Source organism: Phyllobates terribilis, unplaced genomic scaffold, assembly GCF_046119375.1.
Source record: "Phyllobates terribilis strain yellow unplaced genomic scaffold, ASM4611937v1 Scaffold_4__5_contigs__length_816908805, whole genome shotgun sequence".
NCBI lineage: Eukaryota > Metazoa > Chordata > Amphibia > Anura > Dendrobatidae > Phyllobates > Phyllobates terribilis.
This window is the reverse complement of record NW_027362764.1, coordinates 229,407,771-229,433,451: the sequence shown is the minus strand read 5'-3', so window position 1 is coordinate 229,433,451 and position 25,681 is coordinate 229,407,771. Positions and strand designations below refer to the sequence as shown.

Here is a 25,681-nt window from a genome sequence, read left to right as displayed (position 1 = left end):
GACAGAACAGATTAATCCTTGAGATAAAAGAGCATGGAAAAACTTGCACTGCTAATAGGAAAAATAAGCAGATCTTATCAGTGCAGGGGCTTGTGTAATCAGACGCCGCGAACTTCTGGTTCTTCTCTGTCGCTGTATCCCCATGACACTTAGTGTGTCTTCTTGAAAACAAAATCCAACCAGGCGATCCTTCTGTCCCAAAAGAAGTGACACCCCCATACATCTTAGCGTTGTATGTAATCCAGTGCCCATATGAGTCATACTATAACACACGTGCCTTTAATTTTAAACTGGGGCTTGTAAAAATGTGTTTGTAGAACAAAAGTATATACTTTAACTTTTGGATGGTAAATGCATTCAAAAAAGTATTTCTCTGCACTTTATGAGTAGTATGAGAAAGTTGTACTCTAAGAAATTGCAGTGAAATCAAACCGTATGAGCACTGTATGCCGCTATTAAGGGCCTGGACAAGTGCAGGAGTCCTAAAATGTTAGATACAAGGAGATTTAATTTTCTTGTATAGATCTTAGAGATTTACCAGCAGTGGCTACTCATTCTTATACAGATGACTAAGTGACTGTTCACAAAGAAAGGATACGTGTAATGACATCAAAGGTTAATATACCAGGTTCTTCTTAAATACGGGAGCGGAGAAAGTGATTACGAGTTATTTCACATTAGTCCGATCACGGAATAAATTAAGATGCAGTATGTAACCTATTCTAACACTGGCGAACATGAGAATTATGTATCAATAAAAAACACAAGGACCACACACACATCGGATTAATGTCTTGTGGACCTCCTGACAGATGAAGAATTCAAAGGGTCCTCTCTTGGCAGATAAACCAATGTCAGAGGTGTCGCATGGCAGTGGCTTACTCCACTGTCCCCATAGAAAACACATCTAGTATGTAAGTGGATTACCAGACTCCTCCATGAGGGTATGTGCACACAAAGTCTTTTTCAGGCGGATTTAGCTCCAAATACCTCCTCAAAAAGTACTAACCAAAATCTCAAACGAATGAACATAAGCGTTTCTATGTAAAAACAACTAGCTGTTCCTATGTTCGGTCTTTTAGCAGCTTCAGGCTTCCAAACACGGCAAGTGGTTAAAAGAAGTTAGTAAACCATTCTTCAGCCGATTTCCACTCTTTATAATAGAAGTCAATGGGAAGTCTCAAATGACGCCTGGGTGACTTTTTGAGCATTTTGACAGTGCATTTGCTCCAAAAACCGCTAGAATAATAATAATTATCTCTTTATTTATATAGCGCCAACATATTCCGCATTCTTTGCAATTTAGACAATTTACAGACATTAACAGCACTGTCCCCATTGGGGCTCACAATCTACATTCCCCCTCAGTATGTCTTTGGAGTATGGGAGGAAACCCACGCAAACACAGGGAGAACATACAAACTCCTTGCAGATGTTGTCCTTGGTGGGATCCCAGCGCTGCAAGGCTGCAATGCTAACCACTGAGCCACCGTGCTTCTCGCTATCTCTTTCTTTATTATTCAATGGAGTTAGAAAAAAAAGTCAGTAAAAAAAAGCAAAAAAAAACCAAAACACACCACTCTATAAACATGCTGTGAAAACACACAAAAAAGTTACTGACAGTGTAAAAAGCACAGAGGTAACTACAAAATAAAAAAGACGCTTCAGAAGAATAAATGCCGACATTTCTTTAAGCATCTTCCTCTTGACGAGCGCAACGGGCTCACCCACTTGAAAAAGACGGCGTGTGATCATATCCTAAGGCTGTGTGCCCACGATCCGGAGACGCTGTGGGTCTATGCAGCGTCAAACCCGCAGCGTCCAGATGTTACAGCATAGTGGATGGGATTTGTAGAAATCCCATGTCCACTATGCGTATACGGCTCACCCACGGAAACTGACATGCGGTGCGTCTTTCCAGACCGCAGCATGCCAATTTCTCCGGCGGGTCCTCATGAGGGCTTCCCACCTCTATAAAAAAAAAAAATGGTGCCACTCATTTGCATAGATGAGCAGAAGACGCAGGCGGCTCTTCCACAGCGTCTGGGCCGCAGGCCTGGACGCATCATGGAGACATAGGGTAAAGAAAGATTGGGCAGCACAGTGGCTCAGTGATTAGCACTACAGCCTTGCAGCGCAGGGGTCCTGGGTTCAAATCCCACCAAGGACAACATCTGGAAGGAGTTTGTATGTTCTTCCTGTGTTTGTGTGGGTTTCCTCCAGGTTCTCTGGTTTCCTCCCACACTCCAAAAACATACTGATAGGGAATTTAGATTGTGAGCCCCAATGGGGACAGTGCCGATAGTCTGTAAAACACTGTGGAATTAATGGCGCTATATAAGTGAGCATAATAAATAAATAAAATAAATTGGGGATTCTGAATTTTAGCATATCCTGGTCCTTGGTCCTCACAAGACACAAGGTTGACAACTGCACAAGGTTTCATCTCCCCCTAGTCACTGACAACATATGCACTATGAGCGGAGCCGAGAATACACGAGTGTGAAGGAATAGCTACCTTATGTGAATGGGGACCTTGGGACTTCTGTTAACCTGACCAAATACTTTGCTTAAAGTTAATGATTTTTGGAAGAACAGAAGAATCTGATTCCATTCACATTCTTTTATTTGCAAGACATGGCGTAGATAATGGGAAAACAAGAGCACACACTTAACGTATTCGTAGGCACCTAGCGTTTGTCAAGAGTATTTTTTGGGCCATTATAAGTTTACATAGTTTCTAAAAACAACCCTCCTACTGCTTCAGTTCCATAGCTGCCAGGATCACGGTCAGTCTCTGCTTCTGGCTGCTATGTTGATGTCCTTTCAAAAGGGACATGTGATCACTGCAGTCAATCACTGAGTGAAGTGTTGATCCCCTACAGTTAATGGCTTCAGAGGTCTCACGTTCCTGTTACGGGGCACCATTCCTGGAGCTGAAAACAGAGCCCGACATAAGGTCAAGTATTTATTCTTACTTTCTAAGAAGAATAACTTAGGAATGGCACAGTACAGATTTGTAAGAAAAGACGCTTTATTTACTAGAGCAGACAGGCTAGAAGAGCGAACTAGTCCTCTTTAAAAATGTGCTTAACCACCACACACTTACCCAGTTTGTAATCTCTGCCCTTTTAGTTTTTTCTATGCGGAGAATAGCCACAAAGTTGATAGTGCCCTTTCTTCTACCTTTATATACAACAGACTTGATCCCCTTCCCAATTTCCTCATAAAGGATGTAGTTTTCCATTCTTTTAGTAAGAATGCGGAGTTCAGAACCTGAAAAATACTAAAGTGAAAAATTCTAATTGTAAGAAAGTTTCCTGCAGCAGTGAACTAAAGACAGAACAGAAAATTCACTGGCATGCTCGCTAAGTATAAAATAAGCAAAATGGTAAACCGAAGCAACACTGAAAACCCCCCACAAATTATATAAACCTCATTAACATCCATAAGGAGTCAGAAAAGACAATACAAAGGGAGAAAAAAAAGTAATCAAGAGGAGACATCAGCAAAAATGGCACTAAGGCTACTAAGCACCACACCATGTAAAATGAGTCACGAGGATAATAGCAACGTTAAAGTGCAAACAACACTGCATAATTACTAGCACTAAAGTATAGTATTAAAAAACCCCTGGAAATCCACGTATCAAGTAAAAGCAAATATTAAATAATTGTAAATCACATCTGTCCTCCTGCAGATGATGTAGCCAAAGCTTTTGCGCCAGGTCCATCACTATGCCGTATAATTACAGAGTGTGTGTTTATCTGACGATTGAGCTTAATTTCATGGCCACATTCACACGTTCAGTATTTTACATCAGTATTTGTAAGCTAAAACCAGGAGTGGGTGATAAATACAGAAGTGGTGACGTGTTTCTATTATACTTTTCCCCTGGTTTTGGCTCACAAATACTAATGTAAAATACTGACCAAATACTGAGCGTGTCCTAAAGGAGTTTGGGGGGGAGGTCAGACACCCTGCAATCATCTGATCTCAGCAGCTGGATGTAAACAATGTCAGCACAAACCACGGCGGATCTGTCACACTGCGTAGTGGCCGCTGCCAGGGCTGCAGAGCAGCTCCCATCGCTTGTGATGTAACATGCAGACTTAGCTGTGGATTTGTGGCAAATCAGTGGTAACCCACCAGTGGACCTGCAGCAATCCCCCCCACGTGTAGTTATGTAGGAGCCTACAGGACATATGAGAAGTCATACACAGCAGTGTAAGTGACAGGGCAAAGCTTATAATGTGACTTACTACACAGCAATGGAAACACACCTGTACCACCCGGCCGCTCGGTCCTCAGCGTACCACCTTAGACCTGCTCCTCACCTGCAAGAGCTCCCACCAACCGTCCTCAGACTAAACCATTGCATCCACGGGGAGAGCTAGTGGCGCCCGGACTAAGGACAACGGTCCTTCTATTACTCTCTTCTCCGTCACATGTCCTTCTCCAGTTGATACAAGTGTTACAGTGAAGGGTCTGATGTACAGGTAAAAGCCACTTACACACACGATAACGTTTCACCCCCTATGCATGCAGTGGAAAAGCCCGTTACCTTAGTAACGAAAAGAAAATAGGACGCTGGAGAGCGGAGATGCTGCAGTGTGCTGAAGGACCTTCCGTGACGTCATGCCCACGTGATCAGTTTTTGTCATGGGAGGGGGTCAAAGGCTCGGCAGAGGTGATGGAGCGGTAGTGCTGAGCAGAAGAGTGCGTGCAGAGAGGAGTGTGCTGTGCCGGGTGACCGCCTCAGGGGAACAGATAATCACCAGACGAAAGTGAAATGCATGTACAGTAGCTAGAACTGCTGCTGTAGTGCGAGCACTGCGCAGACGTGGCGCCTCCACACGGTGTAGTAACACATGAGGTAACTCAATCCGGCGCCACTACGCTTCACTGGCTCCGGTTGCCAGGATACGGATAGGCGTGGTCTGGTCCCCTCCACCAGCGAGGCTCCGCCCTCCTCCCTGACAGAACGGTTGAGTGTGATGACGTCACCTTCCCCACAGCACGTCACCTGTCCGAGGCATGGAGATAGCGGGATCTGCTCTCACATAGGACGGGACCCTCCATCCCCTCCCTCCAGCCCGTGCGGCAGCACCCGGGTGTGACCTCACTGGCGGGACAGACGCCCCCTTTCTTCGGACCCCTGTTACTGCAAGAACTAGAGCAAGGGGCGGGAGGGCTGCAGGCAAGGACAAAAAATAGCCGGCCGGCGAGAGCCCGGATCGTGTGAGCCTGCAGGCTGCGACAAGTCTGTGTGCGCCTCGTCAGACCGGTGCCGGCTCACAGAGCACTGCTGTGCGCCTTCTGCCAGATGTGACCTTGTGCGGACACAGCGAGACCCCGGGCCCCTGAGCGGTGAGTGCTGTCCCGGCGGGTGTCACTGTGTGTCCCCCCTGATGTTCTGTAGATTCCTTGCTCTGGTCACAGGGCTGTCAGATCGGGGCCGGAGCCCCCCAATGCATCTCTCTGCAGATCAGAGGCTGTGATCTGTCACTGATCGGGGCCGGAGCCCCCCAATGCATCTCTCTGCAGATCAGAGGCTGTGATCTGTCACTGATCGGGGCCGGAGCCCCCCAATGCATTTGTCTGCAGGTCAGAGGCTGTGATCTGTCACTGATCGGGTCCGGAGCCCCCCAATGCATCTCTCTGCAGCTCAGAGGCTGTGATCTGTCACTCACTGATCGGGGCCGGAGCCCCCCAATGCATCTCTCTGCAGCTCAGAGCCTGCGATCTGTCACTGATCGGGGCCGGAGCCCCCCAATGCATCTCTCTGCAGCTCAGAGCCTGCGATCTGTGTGCTGCTGGGCTGAACGGCCGGGATTTATGTTTGATGACATCACTGAGGCCTGATATCTGGTGTGAGCTGGAGGATGTGATGTCATGTGTACAGGCAGCCAGAAGATGGACGAGACTGACAACTCCAGAGATACACAATGTGCTGTATATATACATAGGTATGTGTACGGTATGACCTGTTGACCCATAAGTGTGTGTATATGGTATGTGCTGTATATGTACGTGTGTGTATATATATATATATGTGTGTGTGTATACGGTATGTGCTGTAGACCTCATAGGTGTGTTTACGGTGTGTGCTGTATGTACATAGATGTGTGTGCTGTATGTACATAGATGTGTGTGCTGTAGATGGGTATACGGTGTGTGCTGTATGTACATAGATGTGTGTGCTGTAGATGGGTATATGGTGTGTGCTGTATGTACATAGATGTGTGTGCTGTAGATGGGTATACGGTGTGTGCTGTATGTACATAGATGTGTGTGTGCTGTAGATGGGTATATGGTGTGTGCTGTATGTACATAGATGTGTGTGCTGTATGTACATAGATGTGTGTGCTGTAAATGGGTATACGGTGTGTGCTGTATGTACATAGATGTGTGTGCTGTAGATGGGTATACGGTGTGTGCTGTATGTACATAGATGTGTGTGCTGTAGATGGGTATATGGTGTGTGCTGTATGTACATAGATGTGTGTGCTGTAGATGGGTATATGGTGTGTGCTGTAGATGGGTATATGGTGTGTGCTGTATGTACATAGATGTGTGTGCTGTAGATGGGTATACGGTGTGTGCTGTATGTACATAGATGTGTGTGCTGTATGTACATAGATGTGTGTGCTGTAAATGGGTATACGGTGTGTGCTGTATGTACATAGATGTGTGTGCTGTAGATGGGTATATGGTGTGTGCTGTATGTACATAGATGTGTGTGCTGTAGATGGGTATATGGTGTGTGCTGTATGTACATAGATGTGTGTGCTGTAGATGGGTATATGGTGTGTGCTGTATGTACATAGATGTGTGTGCTGTAGATGGGTATATGGTGTGTGCTGTAGATGGGTATATGGTGTGTGCTGTATGTACATAGATGTGTGTGCTGTAGATGGGTATACGGTGTGTGCTGTATGTACATAGATGTGTGTGCTGTAGATGGGTATACGGTGTGTGCTGTATGTACATAGATGTGTGTGCTGTATGTACATAGATGTGTGTGCTGTAGATGGGTATACGGTGTGTGCTGTATGTACATAGATGTGTGTGCTGTAAATGGGTATATGGTGTGTGCTGTATGTACATAGATGTGTGTGCTGTAGATGGGTATATGGTGTGTGCTGTATGTACATAGATGTGTGTGCTGTAGATGGGTATACGGTGTGTGCTGTATGTACATAGATGTGTGTGCTGTAGATGGGTATACGGTGTGTGCTGTATGTACATAGATGTGTGTGCTGTAGATGGGTATATGGTGTGTGCTGTATGTACATAGATGTGTGTGCTGTAGATGGGTATACGGTGTGTGCTGTATGTACATAGATGTGTGTGCTGTAGATGGGTATACGGTATGTGCTGTATGTACATAGATGTGTGTGCTGTAGATGGGTATACGGTATGTGCTGTATGTACATAGATGTGTGTGCTGTAGATGGGTATATGGTATGTGCTGTATGTACATAGATGTGTGTGCTGTATGTACATAGATGTGTGTGCTGTAGATGGGTATACGGTGTGTGCTGTATGTACATAGATGTGTGTGCTGTAGATGGGTATACGGTATGTGCTGTATGTACATAGATGTGTGTGCTGCATGTACATAGATGTGTGTGCTGTAGATGGGTATATGGTGTGTGCTGTATGTACATAGATGTATGTGCTGTAGATGGGTATACGGTGTGTGCTGTATGTACATAGATGTGTGTGCTGTAGATGGGTATATGGTGTGTGCTGTATGCACATAGATGTGTGTGCTGTAGATGGGTATACGGTGTGTGCTGTATGTACATAGATGTGTGTGCTGTAGATGGGTATATGGTGTGTGCTGTATGCACATAGATGTGTGTGCTGTAGATGGGTATACTGTGTGTGCTGTATGTACATAGATGTGTGTGCTGTAGATGGGTATATGGTGTGTGCTGTATGCACATAGATGTGTGTGCTGTAGATGGGTATACGGTGTGTGCTGTATGTACATAGATGTGTGTGCTGTAGATGGGTATACGGTGTGTGCTGTATGTACATAGATGTGTGTGCTGTAGATGGGTATACGGTGTGTGCTGTAGATGGGTATATGGTATGTGCTGTACGTACATAGATGTGTGTGCTGTAGATGTGTATATGGTATGTGCTGTATGTACATAGATGTGTGTGCTGTAGATGTGTATACGGTATGTGCTGTATGTACATAGATGGGTATATGGTATGTGCTGTATGTACATAGATGTGTGTGCTGTATGTACATAGATGTGTGTGCTGTAGATGGGTATACGGTGTGTGCTGTATGTACATAGATGTGTGTGCTGTAGATGGGTATACGGTGTGTGCTGTATGTACATAGATGTGTGTGCTGTAGATGGGTATATGGTGTGTGCTGTATGTACATAGATGTGTGTGCTGTAGATGGGTATACGGTGTGTGCTGTATGTACATAGATGTGTGTGCTGTATGTACATAGATGTGTGTGCTGTAGATGGGTATATGGTATGTGCTGTATGTACATAGATGTGTGTGCTGTAGATGGGTATATGGTATGTGCTGTATGTACATAGATGTGTGTGCTGTAGATGGGTATATGGTGTGTGCTGTATGTACATAGATGGGTATATGGTATGTGCTGTATGTACATAGATGTGTGTGCTGTATGTACATAGATGTGTGTGCTGTAGATGGGTATATGGTGTGTGCTGTATGCACATAGATGTGTGTGCTGTAGATGGGTATACGGTGTGTGCTGTATGTACATAGATGTGTGTGCTGTAGATGGGTATATGGTGTGTGCTGTATGTACATAGATGTGTGTGCTGTAGATGGGTATACGGTGTGTGCTGTATGTACATAGATGTGTGTGCTGTAGATGGGTATATGGTGTGTGCTGTATGTACATAGATGTGTGTGCTGTAGATGGGTATATGGTGTGTGCTGTATGTACATAGATGTGTGTGCTGTAGATGGGTATACGGTGTGTGCTGTATGTACATAGATGTGTGTGCTGTATATGGTATGTGCTGTATGTACATAGATGTGTGTGCTGTAGATGGGTATACGGTGTCTGCTGTATGTACATAGATGTGTGTGCTGTAGATGGGTATACGGTATGTGCTGTATGTACATAGATGTGTGTGCTGTAGATGGGTATACGGTATGTGCTGCATGTACATAGATGTGTGTGCTGTAGATGGGTATACGGTATGTGCTGTATGTACATAGATGTGTGTGCTGTAGATGGGTATATGGTGTGTGCTGTATGTACATAGATGTGTGTGCTGTAGATGGGTATACGGTGTGTGCTGTATGTACATAGATGTGTGTGCTATAGATGGGTATATGGTATGTGCTGTATGTACATAGATGTGTGTGCTGTATGTACATAGATGTGTGTGCTGTAGATGGGTATACGGTGTGTGCTGTATGTACATAGATGTGTTTGCTGTAGATGGGTATATGGTGTGTGCTGTATGTACATAGATGTGTGTGCTGTAAATGGGTATACGGTGTGTGCTGTATGTACATAGATGTGTGTGCTGTAGATGGGTATATGGTGTGTGCTGTATGTACATAGATGTGTGTGCTGTAGATGGGTATATGGTGTGTGCTGTATGTACATAGATGTGTGTGCTGTAGATGGGTATATGGTGTGTGCTGTAAATGGGTATACGGTGTGTGCTGTATGTACATAGATGTGTGTGCTGTAGATGGGTATATGGTATGTGCTGTATGTACATAGATGTGTGTGCTGTAGATGGGTATATGGTATGTGCTGTACGTACATAGATGTGTGTGCTGTAGATGTGTATATGGTATGTGCTGTATGTACATAGATGTGTGTGCTGTAGATGTGTATACGGTATGTGCTGTATGTACATAGATGGGTATATGGTATGTGCTGTATGTACATAGATGTGTGTGCTGTAGATGGGTATACGGTGTGTGCTGTATGTACATAGATGTGTGTGCTGTAGATGGGTATACGGTGTGTGCTGTATGTACATAGATGTGTGTGCTGTAGATGGGTATATGGTGTGTGCTGTATGTACATAGATGTGTGTGCTGTAGATGGGTATACGGTGTGTGCTGTATGTACATAGATGTGTGTGCTGTATGTACATAGATGTGTGTGCTGTAGATGGGTATATGGTATGTGCTGTATGTACATAGATGTGTGTGCTGTAGATGGGTATATGGTATGTGCTGTATGTACATAGATGTGTGTGCTGTAGATGGGTATATGGTGTGTGCTGTATGTACATAGATGGGTATATGGTATGTGCTGTATGTACATAGATGTGTGTGCTGTATGTACATAGATGTGTGTGCTGTAGATGGGTATATGGTGTGTGCTGTATGCACATAGATGTGTGTGCTGTAGATGGGTATACGGTGTGTGCTGTATGTACATAGATGTGTGTGCTGTAGATGGGTATATGGTGTGTGCTGTATGTACATAGATGTGTGTGCTGTAGATGGGTATACGGTGTGTGCTGTATGTACATAGATGTGTGTGCTGTAGATGGGTATATGGTGTGTGCTGTATGTACATAGATGTGTGTGCTGTAGATGGGTATATGGTGTGTGCTGTATGTACATAGATGTGTGTGCTGTAGATGGGTATACGGTGTGTGCTGTATGTACATAGATGTGTGTGCTGTATATGGTATGTGCTGTATGTACATAGATGTGTGTGCTGTAGATGGGTATACGGTGTGTGCTGTATGTACATAGATGTGTGTGCTGTAGATGGGTATACGGTATGTGCTGTATGTACATAGACGTGTGTGCTGTAGATGGGTATACGGTATGTGCTGCATGTACATAGATGTGTGTGCTGTAGATGGGTATACGGTATGTGCTGTATGTACATAGATGTGTGTGCTGTAGATGGGTATATGGTGTGTGCTGTATGTACATAGATGTGTGTGCTGTAGATGGGTATACGGTGTGTGCTGTATGTACATAGATGTGTGTGCTATAGATGGGTATATGGTATGTGCTGTATGTACATAGATGTGTGTGCTGTATGTACATAGATGTGTGTGCTGTAGATGGGTATACGGTGTGTGCTGTATGTACATAGATGTGTTTGCTGTAGATGGGTATATGGTGTGTGCTGTATGTACATAGATGTGTGTGCTGTAAATGGGTATACGGTGTGTGCTGTATGTACATAGATGTGTGTGCTGTAGATGGGTATATGGTGTGTGCTGTATGTACATAGATGTGTGTGCTGTAGATGGGTATATGGTGTGTGCTGTATGTACATAGATGTGTGTGCTGTAGATGGGTATATGGTGTGTGCTGTAAATGGGTATACGGTGTGTGCTGTATGTACATAGATGTGTGTGCTGTAGATGGGTATATGGTGTGTGCTGTATGTACATAGATGTGTGTGCTGTAGATGGGTATATGGTGTGTGCTGTATGTACATAGATGTGTGTGCTGTATGTACATAGATGTGTGTGCTGTAGATGGGTATACGGTATGTGCTGTATGTACATAGATGTGTGTGCTGTAGATGGGTATACGGTATGTGCTGTATGTACATAGATGTGTGTGCTGTAGATGGGTATACGGTGTGTGCTGTATGTACATAGATGTGTGTGCTGTAGATGGGTATATGGTGTGTGCTGTATGTACATAGATGTGTGTGCTGTAGATGGCTATACGGTGTGTGCTGTATGTACATAGATGTGTGTGCTGTAGATGGCTATACGGTATGTGCTGTATGTACATAGATGTGTGTGCTGTAGATGGGTATACGGTATGTGCTGTATGTACATAGATGTGTGTGCTGTATGTACATAGATGTGTGTGCTGTACATGGGTATACGGTGTGTGCTGTATGTACATAGATGTGTGTGCTGTAGATGGGTATACGGTATGTGCTGTATGTACATAGATGTGTGTGCTGCATGTACATAGATGTGTGTGCTGTAGATGGGTATATGGTGTGTGCTGTATGTACATAGATGTGTGTGCTGTAGATGGGTATATGGTGTGTGCTGTATGCACATAGACGTGTGTGCTGTAGATGGGTATATGGTATGTGCTGTATGTACATAGATGTGTGTGCTGTAGATGGGTATATGGTATGTGCTGTGTGCTGTAGATGTGTATATGGTATGTGCTGTATGTACATAGATGTGTGTGCTGTAGATGTGTATACGGTATGTGCTGTATGTACATAGATGGGTATATGGTATGTGCTGTATGTACATAGATGTGTGTGCTGTAGATGGGTATACGGTGTGTGCTGTATGTACATAGATGTGTGTGCCGTAGATGGGTATACGGTGTGTGCTGTATGTACATAGATGTGTGTGCTATATGTACATAGATGTGTGTGCTGTAGATGGGTATATGGTATGTGCTGTATGTACATAGATGTGTGTGCTGTATGTGGTATGTGCTGTATGTACATAGATGGGTATATGGTGTGTGCTGTATGTACATAGATGTGTGTGCTGTATGTACATAGATGTGTGTGCTGTAGATGGGTATACGGTATGTGCTGTATGTACATAGATGTGTGTGCTGTAGATGGGTATACGGTGTGTGCTGTTTGTACATAGATGTGTGTGCTGTAGATGGGTATACGGTGTGTGCTGTATGTACACAGATGTGTGTGCTGTATGTACATAGATGTGTGTGCTGTAGATGGGTATATGGTGTGTGCTGTATGCACATAGATGTGTGTGCTGTAGATGGGTATACTGTGTGTGCTGTATGTACATAGATGTGTGTGCTGTAGATGGGTATATGGTGTGTGCTGTATGCACATAGATGTGTGTGCTGTAGATGGGTATACGGTGTGTGCTGTATGTACATAGATGTGTGTGCTGTAGATGGGTATACGGTGTGTGCTGTATGTACATAGATGTGTGTGCTGTAGATGGGTATATGGTGTGTGCTGTATGTACATAGATGTGTGTGCTGTAGATGTGTATACGGTATGTGCTGTATGTACATAGATGGGTATATGGTATGTGCTGTATTTACATAGATGTGTGTGCTGTATGTACATAGATGTGTGTGCTGTAGATGGGTATACGGTGTGTGCTGTATGTACATAGATGTGTGTGCTGTAGATGGGTATACGGTGTGTGCTGTATGTACATAGATGTGTGTGCTGTAGATGGGTATATGGTGTGTGCTGTATGTACATAGATGTGTGTGCTGTAGATGGGTATATGGTGTGTGCTGTATGTACATAGATGTGTGTGCTGTATGTACATAGATGTGTGTGCTGTATGTGGTATGTGCTGTATGTACATAGATGGGTATATGGTATGTGCTGTATGTACATAGATGTGTGTGCTGTAGATGGGTATATGGTGTGTGCTGTATGTACATAGATGTGTGTGCTGTATGTACATAGATGTGTGTGCTGTATGTACATAGATGTGTGTGCTGTAGATGGGTATACGGTGTGTGCTGTATGTACATAGATGTGTGTGCTGTAGATGGGTATATGGTATGTGCTGTATGTACATAGATGTGTGTGCTGTAGATGGGTATACGGTGTGTGCTGTATGTACATAGATGTGTGTGCTGTATGTGGTATGTGCTGTATGTACATAGATGGGTATATGGTATGTGCTGTATGTACATAGATGTGTGTGCTGTATGTACATAGATGTGTGTGCTGTAGATGGGTATATGGTATGTGCTGTATGTACATAGATGTGTGTGCTGTATGTACATAGATGTGTGTGCTGTAGATGGGTATACGGTGTGTGCTGTATGTACATAGATGTGTGTGCTGTAGATGGGTATACGGTGTGTGCTGTATGTACATAGATGTGTGTGCTGTACATGGGTATACGGTATGTGCTGTATGTACATAGATGTGTGTGCTGTAGATGGGTATACGGTGTGTGCTGTATGTACATAGATGTGTGTGCTGTAGATGGGTATACGGTGTGTGCTGTATGTACATAGATGTGTGTGCTGTAGATGGGTATATGGTGTGTGCTGTAGATGGGTATACGGTGTGTGCTGTATGTACATAGATGTGTGTGCTGTAGATGGGTATACGGTATGTGCTGTATGTACATAGATGTGTGTGCTGTAGATGGGTATATGGTGTGTGCTGTATGTACATAGATGTGTGTGCTGTAGATGGGTATACGGTGTGTGCTGTATGTACATAGATGTGTGTGCAGTAGATGGGTATATGGTGTTTGCTGTATGTACATAGATGTGTGTGCTGTAGATGGGTATACGGTGTGTGCTGTATGTACATAGATGTGTGTGCTGTAGATGGGTATATGGTGTGTGCTGTATGTACATAGATGTGTGTGCGGTAGATGGGTATATGGTATGTGCTGTATGTACGTAGATGTGTGTGCTGTAGATGGGTATATGGTGTGTGCTGTATGTACATAGATGTGTGTGCTGTAGATGGGTATACGGTGTGTGCTGTATGTACATAGATGTGTGTGCTGTATGTACATAGATGTGTGTGCTGTAGATGGGTATATGGTGTGTGCTGTACGTACATAGATGTGTGTGCTGTATGTACATAGATGTGTGTGCTGTAGATGGGTATATGGTGTGTGCTGTATGTACATAGATGTGTGTGCTGTATGTACATAGATGTGTGTGCTGTAGATGGGTATACGGTGTGTGCTGTATGTACATAGATGTGTGTGCTGTAGATGGGTATACGGTATGTGCTGTATGTACATAGATGTGTGTGCTGCATGTACATAGATGTGTGTGCTGTAGATGGGTATATGGTATGTGCTGTATGTACATATTTGTATGTGCTGTAGATGGGTATACGGTGTGTGCTGTATGTACATAGATGTGTGTGCTGTAGATGGGTATATGGTGTGTGCTGTATGCACATAGATGTGTGTGCTGTAGATGGGTATACGGTGTGTGCTGTAGATGGGTATACTGTGTGTGCTGTATGTACATAGATGTGTGTGCTGTAGATGGGTATATGGTGTGTGCTGTATGCACATAGATGTGTGTGCTGTAGATGGGTATACGGTGTGTGCTGTATGTACATAGATGTGTGTGCTGTAGATGGGTATATGGTATGTGCTGTATGTACATAGATGTGTGTGCTGTAGATGGGTATATGGTATGTGCTGTACGTACATAGATGTGTGTGCTGTAGATGTGTATATGGTATGTGCTGTATGTACATAGATGTGTGTGCTGTATGTACATAGATGTGTGTGCTGTAGATGGGTATACGGTGTGTGCTGTATGTACATAGATGTGTGTGCTGTAGATGGGTATACGGTGTGTGCTGTATGTACATAGATGTGTGTGCTGTAGATGGGTATACGTTGTGTGCTGTATGTACATAGATGTGTGTGCTGTAGATGGGTATATGGTGTGTGCTGTATGTACATAGATGTGTGTGCTGTAGATGGGTATACTGTGTGTGCTGTATGTACATAGATGTGTGTGCTGTAGATGGGTATACGGTGTGTGCTGTATGTACATAGATGTGTGTGCTGTTGATGGGTATATGGTATGTGCTGTATGTACATAGATGTGTGTGCTGTAGATGGGTATATGGTATGTGCTGTACGTACATAGATGTGTGTGCTGTAGATGTGTATATGGTATGTGCTGTATGTACATAGATGTGTGTGCTGTAGATGTGTATACGGTATGTGCTGTATGTACATAGATGGGTATATGGTATGTGCTGTATGTACATAGATGTGTGTGCTGTATGTACATAGATGTGTGTGCTGTAGATGGGTATACGGTGTGTGCTGTATGTACATAGATGTGTGTGCTGTAGATGGGTATATGGTGTGTGCTGTATGTACATAGATGTGTGTGCTGTAGATGGGTATACGGTGTGTGCTGTATGTACATAGATGTGTGTGCTGTATGTACATAGATGTGTGTGCTGTAGATGGGTATATGGTGTGTGCTGTACGTACATAGATGTGTGTGCTGTATGTACATAGATGTGTGTGCTGTAGATGGGTATATGGTGTGTGCTGTATGTACATAGATGTGTGTGCTGTAGATGGGTATACGGTGTGTGCTGTATGTACATAGATGTGTGTGCTGTATGTACATAGATGTGTGTGCTGTATGTGGTATGTGCTGTATGTACATAGATGTGTGTGCTGTAGATGGGTATACGGTATGTGCTGTATGTACATAGATGTGTGTGCTGTAGATGTGTATACGGTATGTGCTGTATGTACATAGATGGGTATATGGTATGTGCTGTATGTACATAGATGTGTGTGCTGTATGTACATAGATGTGTGTGCTGTAGATGGGTATACGGTGTGTGCTGTATGTACATAGATGTGTGTGCTGTAGATGGGTATATGGTGTGTGCTGTATGTACATAGATGTGTGTGCTGTAGATGGGTATACGGTGTGTGCTGTATGTACATAGATGTGTGTGCTGTAGATGGGTATACGGTGTGTGCTGTATGTACATAGATGTGTGTGCTGTAGATGGGTATATGGTGTGTGCTGTATGTACATAGATGTGTGTGCTGTATGTGGTATGTGCTGTATGTACATAGATGGGTATATGGTGTGTGCTGTATGTACATAGATGTGTGTGCTGTAGATGGGTATACGGTATGTGCTGTATGTACATAGATGTGTGTGCTGTAGATGGGTATACGGTATGTGCTGTATGTACATAGATGTGTGTGCTGTAGTTGGGTATACGGTGTGTGCTGTATGTACATAGATGTGTGTGCTGTAGATGGGTATACGGTGTGTGCTGTATGTACATAGATGTGTGTGCTGTAGATGGGTATATGGTGTGTGCTGTATGTACATAGATGTGTGTCCTGTAGATGGGTATACGGTGTGTGCTGTATGTACATAGATGTGTGTGCTGTAGATGGGTATATGGTATGTGCTGTATGTACATAGATATGTGTGCTGTAGAGGGGTATATGGTGTGTGCTGTATGTACATAGATGTGTGTGCTGTATGTACATAGATGTGTGTGCTGTAGATCTGTATACGATGTGTGCTGTATGTACATAGATGTGTGTGCTGTAGATGGGTATACGGTGTGTGCTGTATGTACATAGATGTGTGTGCTGTAGATGGGTATATGGTGTGTGCTGTATGTACATAGATGTGTGTGCTGGAGATGGGTATACGGTGTGTGCTGTATGTACATAGATGTGTGTGCTGTAGAGGGGTATATGGTGTGTGCTGTATGTACATAGATGTGTGTGCTGTATGTACATAGATGTGTGTGCTGTAGATGGGTATATGGTGTGTGCTGTATGTACATAGATGTGTGTGCTGGAGATGGGTATACAGTGTGTGCTGTATGTACATAGATGTGTGTGCTGTAGATGGGTATACGGTGTGTGCTGTATGTACATAGATGTGTGTGCTGTAGATGAGTATATGGTGTGTGCTGTACGTACATAGATGTGTGTGCTGTATGTACATAGATGTGTGTGCTGTAGATGGGTATATGGTGTGTGCTGTATGCACATAGATGTGTCTGCTGTAGATGGGTATACGGTGTGTGCTGTATGTACATAGATGTGTGTGCTGTAGATGGGTATATGGTGTGTGCTGTATGTACATAGATGTGTGTGCTGTAGATGGGTATACGGTGTGTGCTGTATGTACATAGATGTGTGTGCTGTAGATGGGTATATGGTATGTGCTGTATGTACATAGATGTGTGTGCTGTATGTACATAGATGTGTGTGCTGTATGTACATAGATGTGTGTGCTGTAGATGGGTTTATGGTGTGTGCTGTATGTACATAGATGTGTGTGCTGTAGATGGGTATACGGTGTGTGCTGTATGTACATAGATGTGTGTGCTGTAGATGGGTATATGGTGTGTGCTGTATGTACATAGATGTGTGTGCTGTAGATGGGTATATGGTGTGTGCTGTATGTACATAGATGTGTGTGCTGTAGATGGGTATATGGTGTGTGCTGTATGTACATAGATGTGTGTGATGTATGTACATAGATGTGTGTGCTGTAGATGGGTATACGGTGTGTGCTGTATGTACATAGATGTGTGTGCTGTAGATGGGTATACGGTATGTGCTGTATGTACATAGATGTGTGTGCTGCATGTACATAGATGTGTGTGCTGTAGATGGGTATATGGTATGTGCTGTATGTACATAGATGTGTGTGCTGTATGTACATAGATGTGTGTGCTGTAGATGGGTATACGGTGTGTGCTGTATGTACATAGATGTGTGTGCTGTAGATGGGTATACGGTATGTGCTGTATGTACATAGATGTGTGTGCTGTAGATGGGTATATGGTGTGTGCTGTATGTACATAGATGTGTGTGCTGTAGATGGGTATACGGTGTGTGCTGTATGTACATAGATGTGTGTGCTGTAGATGGGTATACGGTGTGTGCTGTATGTACATAGATGTGTGTGCTGTATGTACATAGATGTGTGTGCTGTAGATGGGTATACGGTGTGTGCTGTATGTACATAGATATGTGTGCTGTAGATGGGTATACGGTGTGTGCTGTATGTACATGGATGTGTGTGCTGTAGATGGGTATATGGTGTGTGCTGTATGTACATAGATGTGTGTGCTGTAGATGGGTATACGGTATGTGCTGTATGTACATAGATGTGTGTGCTGTAGTTGGGTATACGGTGTGTGCTGTATGTACCTAGATGTGTGTGCTGTAGATGGGTATACGGTGTGTGCTGTATGTACATAGATGTGTGTGCTGTAGATGGGTATATGGTATGTGCTGTATGTACATAGATGTGTGTGCTGTAGATGGGTATACGGTGTGTGCTGTATGTACATAGATGTGTGTGCTGTAGATGGGTATATGGTATGTGCTGTATGTACATAGATGTGTGTGCTGTAGAGGGGTATATGGTGTGTGCTGTATGTACATAGATGTGTGTGCTGTATGTACATAGATGTGTGTGCTGTAGATGTGTATACGGTGTGTGCTGTATGTACATAGATGTGTGTGCTGTAGATGGGTATACGGTGTGTGCTGTATGTACATAGATGTGTGTGCTGTAGATGGGTATATGGTGTGTGCTGTATGTACATAGATGTGTGTGCTGTATGTACATAGATGTGTGTGCTGTAGATGGGTATATGGTGTGTGCTGTATGTACATAGATGTGTGTGCTGTAGAGGGGTATATGGTGTGTGCTGTATGTACATAGATGTGTGTGCTGTATGTACATAGATGTGTGTGCTGTAGATGTGTATACGGTGTGTGCTGTATGTACATAGATGTGTGTGCTGTAGATGGGTATACGGTGTGTGCTGTATGTACATAGATGTGTGTGCTGTAGATGGGTATATGGTGTGTGCTGTATGTACATAGATGTGTGTGCTGTATGTACATAGATGTGTGTGCTGTAGATGGGTATATGGTGTGTGCTGTATGTACATAGATGTGTGTGCTGTAGATGGGTATATGGTGTGTGCTGTATGTACATAGATGTGTGTGCTGGAGATGGGTATACAGTGTGTGCTGTATGTACATAGATGTGTGTGCTGTAGATGGGTATACGGTGTGTGCTGTATGTACATAGATGTGTGTGCTGTAGATGAGTATATGGTGTGTGCTGTACGTACATAGATGTGTGTGCTGTATGTACATAGATGTGTGTGCTGTAGATGGGTATATGGTGTGTGCTGTATGCACATAGATGTGTGTGCTGTAGATGGGTATACGGTGTGTGCTGTATGTACATAGATGTGTGTGCTGTAGATGGGTATATGGTGTGTGCTGTATGTACATAGATGTGTGTGCTGTAGATGGGTATACGGTGTGTGCTGTATGTACATAGATGTGTGTGCTGTATGTACATAGATGTTTGTGCTGTAGATGGGTATATGGTATGTGCTGTATGTACATAGATGTGTGTGCTGTATGTACATAGATGTGTGTGCTGTAGATGGGTATACGGTGTGTGCTGTATGTACATAGATGTGTGTGCTGTAGATGGGTATATGGTGTGTGCTGTATGTACATAGATGTGTGTGCTGTAGATGGGTATATGGTGTGTGCTGTATGTACATAGATGTGTGTGCTGTAGATGGGTATACGGTGTGTGCTGTATGTACATAGATGTGTGTGCTGTATGTACATAGATGTTTGTGCTGTAGATGGGTATATGGTATGTGCTGTATGTACATAGATGTGTGTGCTGTATGTACATAGATGTGTGTGCTGTAGATGGGTATACGGTGTGTGCTGTATGTACATAGATGTGTGTGCTGTAGATGGGTATATGGTGTGTGCTGTATGTACATAGATGTGTGTGCTGTAGATGGGTATATGGTGTGTGCTGTATGTACATAGATGTGTGTGCTGTAGATGGGTATATGGTGTGTGCTGTATGTACATAGATGTGTGTGCTGTAGATGGGTATATGGTGTGTGCTGTATGTACATAGATGTGTGTGCTGTATGTACATAGATGTGTGTGCTGTAGATGGGTATACGGTATGTGCTGTATGTACATAGATGTGTGTGCTGCATGTACATAGATGTGTGTGCTGTAGATGGGTATATGGTATGTGCTGTATGTACATAGATGTGTGTGCTGTATGTACATAGATGTGTGTGCTGTAGATGGGTATACGGTGTGTGCTGTATGTACATAGATGTGTGTGCTGTAGATGGGTATATGGTATGTGCTGTATGTACATAGATGTGTGTGCTGTAGATGGGTATATGGTGTGTGCTGTATGTACATAGATGTGTGTGCTGTAGATGGGTATACGGTGTGTGCTGTATGTACATAGATGTGTGTGCTGTAGATGGGTATATGGTATGTGCTGTATGTACATAGATGTGTGTGCTGTATGTACATAGATGTGTGTGCTGTAGATGGGTATACGGTGTGTGCTGTATGTACATAGATGTGTGTGCTGTAGATGGGTATATGGTGTGTGCTGTATGTACATAGATGTGTGTGCTGTAGATGGGTATATGGTGTGTGCTGTATGTACATAGATGTGTGTGCTGTAGATGGGTATATGGTGTGTGCTGTATGTACATAGATGTGTGTGCTGTATGTACATAGATGTGTGTGCTGTATGTACATAGATGTGTGTGCTGTAGATGGGTATACGGTATGTGCTGTATGTACATAGATGTGTGTGCTGCATGTACATAGATGTGTGTGCTGTAGATGGGTATATGGTATGTGCTGTATGTACATAGATGTGTGTGCTGTATGTACATAGATGTGTGTGCTGTAGATGGGTATACGGTGTGTGCTGTATGTACATAGATGTGTGTGCTGTAGATGGGTATACGGTATGTGCTGTATGTACATAGATGTGTGTGCTGTAGATGGGTATATGGTGTGTGCTGTATGTACATAGATGTGTGTGCTGTAGATGGGTATACGGTGTGTGCTGTATGTACATAGATGTGTGTGCTGTAGATGGGTATACGGTGTGTGCTGTATGTACATAGATGTGTGTGCTGTAGATGGGTATACGGTGTGTGCTGTATGTACATAGATGTGTGTGCTGTATGTACATAGATGTGTGTGCTGTAGATGGGTATATGGTGTGTGCTGTATGTACATAGATGTGTGTGCTGTAGATGGGTATACGGTGTGTGCTGTATGTACATAGATGTGTGTGCTGTAGATGGGTATACGGTGTGTGCTGTATGTACATAGATATGTGTGCTGTAGATGGGTATACGGTGTGTGCTGTATGTACATAGATGTGTGTGCTGTAGATGGGTATATGGTGTGTGCTGTAGATGGGTATACGGTATGTGCTGTATGTACATAGATGTGTGTGCTGTAGATGGGTATATGGTGTGTGCTGTATGTACATAGATGTGTGTGCTGTAGATGGGTATATGGTGTGTGCTGTATGTACATAGATGTGTGTGCTGTAGATGGGTATATGGTGTGTGCTGTATGTACATAGATGTGTGTGCTGTAGATGGGTATATGATGTGTGCTGTATGTACATAGATGTGTGTGCTGTAGATGGGTATATGGTGTGTGCTGTATGTACATAGATGTGTGTGCTGTAGATGGGTATACGGTGTGTGCTGTATGTACATAGATGTGTGTGCTGTAGATGGGTATACGGTGTGTGCTGTATGTACATAGATATGTGTGCTGTAGATGGGTATACGGTGTGTGCTGTATGTACATAGATGTGTGTGCTGTAGATGGGTATATGGTGTGTGCTGTAGATGGGTATACGGTATGTGCTGTATGTACATAGATGTGTGTGCTGTAGATGGGTATATGGTGTGTGCTGTATGTACATAGATGTGTGTGCTGTAGATGGGTATATGGTGTGTGCTGTATGTACATAGATGTGTGTGCTGTAGATGGGTATATGGTGTGTGCTGTATGTACATAGATGTGTGTGCTGTAGATGGGTATATGGTGTGTGCTGTATGTACATAGATGTGTGTGCTGTAGATGGGTTTATGGTATGTGCTGTACATACATAGATGTGTGTGCTGTAGATGGGTATATGGTATGTGCTGTACGTACATAGATGTGTGTGCTGTAGATGGGTATATGGTATGTGTATGTACATAGATGGGTATATGATGTGTGCTGTATGTACATAGATGTGTGTGCTGTAGATGGGTATACGGTGTGTGCTGTATGTACATAGATGTGTTTGCTGTAGATGGGTATATGGCGTGTGCTGTATGTACATAGATGTGTGTGCTGTAGATGGGTATATGGTGTGTGCTGTATGTACATAGATGTGTGTGCTCTAGATGGGTATATGGTGTGTGCTGTAGATGGGTATACGGAGTGTGCTGAATGTACATAGATGTATGTGCTGTAGATGGGTATACGGTGTGTGCTGTATGTACATAGATGTGTGTGCTGTATGCACATAGATGTGTGTGCTGTAGATGGGTATATGATGTGTGCTGTAAGTACATAGATGTGTGTGCTGTAGATGGGTATATGGTATGTGCTGTATGTACATAGATGTGTGTGCTGTAGATGGGTATATGGTGTGTGCTGTATGTACATAGATGTGTATGCTGTAGATGGGTATATGGTGTGTGCTGTATGTACATAGATGTGTGTGCTGTAGATGGGTATATGGTATGTGCTGTATGTACATAGTTGTGTGTGCTGTAGATGGGTATACGGTGTGTGCTGTATGTACATAGATGTGTGTGCTGTAGATGGGTATATGGTATGTGCTGTATGTACATAGATGTGTGTGCTGTAGATGGGTATACGGTGTGTGCTGTATGTACATAGATGTGTGTGCTGTAGATGGGTATACGGTGTGTGCTGTATGTACATAGATGTGTGTGATGTAGATGGGTATATGGTATGTGCTGTATGTACATAGATGTGTGTGCTGTAGATGGGTATATGATGTGTGCTGTATGTACATAGATGTGTGTGCTGTAGATGGGTATATGGTGTGTGCTGTATGTACATAGATGTGTGTGCTGTAGATGGGTATATGGTGTGTGCTGTATGTACATAGATGTGTGTGCTGTAGATGGGTATACGGTGTGTGCTGTATGTACATAGATGTGTGTGCTGTAGATGGGTATACGGTGTGTGCTGTATGTACATAGATGTGTGTGCTGTAAATGGGTATACGGTGTGTGCTGTATGTACATAGATGTGTGTGCTGTAGATGGGTATACGGTGTGTGCTGTATGTACATAGATGTGTGTGCTGTAGATGGGTATATGGTGTGTGCTGTATGTACATAGATGTGTGTGCTGTAGATGGGTATACGGTGTGTGCTGTATGTACATAGATGTGTGTGCTGTAGATGGGTATACGGTGTGTGCTGTATGTACATAGATGTGTGTGCTGTATGTACATAGATGTTTGTGCTGTAGATGGGTATATGGTATGTGCTGTATGTACATAGATGTGTGTGCTGTATGTACATAGATGTGTGTGCTGTAGATGGGTATACGGTGTGTGCTGTATGTACATAGATGTGTGTGCTGTAGATGGGTATATGGTGTGTGCTGTATGTACATAGATGTGTGTGCTGTAGATGGGTATATGGTGTGTGCTGTATGTACATAGATGTGTGTGCTGTAGATGGGTATACGGTATGTGCTGTATGTACATAGATGTGTGTGCTGCATGTACATAGATGTGTGTGCTGTAGATGGGTATATGGTATGTGCTGTATGTACATAGATGTGTGTGCTGTATGTACATAGATGTGTGTGCTGTAGATGGGTATACGGTGTGTGCTGTATGTACATAGATGTATGTGCTGTAGATGGGTATACGGTGTGTGCTGTATGTACATAGATGTGTGTGCTGTAGATGGGTATACGGTGTGTGCTGTATGTACATAGATGTGTGTGCTGTAGATGGGTATACGGTGTGTGCTGTATGTACATAGATGTGTGTGCTGTAGATGGGTATATGGTGTGTGCTGTATGTACATAGATGTGTGTGCTGTAGATGGGTATACGGTGTGTGCTGTATGTACATAGATGTGTGTGCTGTAGATGGGTATATGGTGTGTGCTGTATGTACATAGATGTGTGTGCTGTAGATGGGTATATGGTGTGTGCTGTATGTACATAGATGTGTGTGCTGTAGATGGGTATACGGTGTGTGCTGTATGTACATAGATGTGTGTGCTGTAGATGGGTATATGGTGTGTGCTGTAGATGGGTATACGGTGTGTGCTGTATGTACATAGATGTGTGTGCTGTAGATGGGTATACGGTGTGTGCTGTATGTACATAGATGTGTGTGCTGTAGACGGGTATATGGTGTGTGCTGTATGTACATAGATGTGTGTGCTGTAGATGGGTATACTGTGTGTGCTGTATGTACATAGATGTGTGTGCTGTAGATGGGTATATGGTATGTGCTGTATGTACATAGATGTGTGTGCTGTATGTACATAGATGTGTGTGCTGTAGATGGGTATATGGTATGTGCTGTATGTACATAGATGTGTGTGCTGTAGATGGGTATATGGTATGTGCTGTATGTACATAGATGTGTGTGCTGTAGATGGGTATATGGTGTGTGCTGTATGTACATAGATGTGTGTGCTGTAGATGGGTATATGATGTGTGCTGTATGTACATAGATGTGTGTGCTGTAGATGGGTATACGGTGTGTGCTGTATGTACATAGATGTGTGTGCTGTAGATGGGTATACGGTGTGTGCTGTATGTACATAGATGTGTGTGCTGTAGATGGGTATATGGTGTGTGCTGTATGTACATAGATGTGTGTGCTGTAGATGGGTATACGGTGTGTGCTGTATGTACATAGATGTGTGTGCTGTAGATGGGTATACGGTGTGTGCTGTATGTACATAGATGTGTGTGCTGTAGATGGGTATATGGTGTGTGCTGTATGTACATAGATGTGTGTGCTGTAGATGGGTATACGGTGTGTGCTGTATGTACATAGATGTGTGTGCTGTAGATGTGTATACGGTATGTGCTGTATGTACATAGATGGGTATATGGTATGTGCTGTATGTACATAGATGTGTGTGCTGTAGATGGGTATACGGTGTGTGCTGTATGTACATAGATGTATGTGCTGTAGATGGGTATACGGTGTGTGCTGCATGTACATAGATGTGTGTGCTGTAGATGGGTATACGGTGTGTGCTGTATGTACATAGATGTGTGTGCTGTATGTACATAGATGTGTGTGCTGTAGATGGGTATATGGTATGTGCT

At 43.5% G+C, this 25,681-nt stretch overlaps 1 protein-coding gene across 7 annotated transcripts in view; it reads right to left on the bottom strand.

Annotated features, from left to right (window-relative positions):
- ULK4 (unc-51 like kinase 4) overlaps positions 1 to 25,681 on the bottom strand; it is a 988,030-nt gene that overhangs the window by 933,699 nt on the left and 28,650 nt on the right. For 3 of the 7 annotated variants that reach the window (XM_073678125.1, XM_073678126.1, XM_073678132.1), the window contains exon 3: positions 3,110 to 3,286. In XM_073678125.1, coding sequence (XP_073534226.1) covers positions 3,110 to 3,286 — 177 coding nt within the window. The other 4 variants (XM_073678127.1, XM_073678128.1, XM_073678130.1 and 1 more) reach the window with 4 other exon arrangements.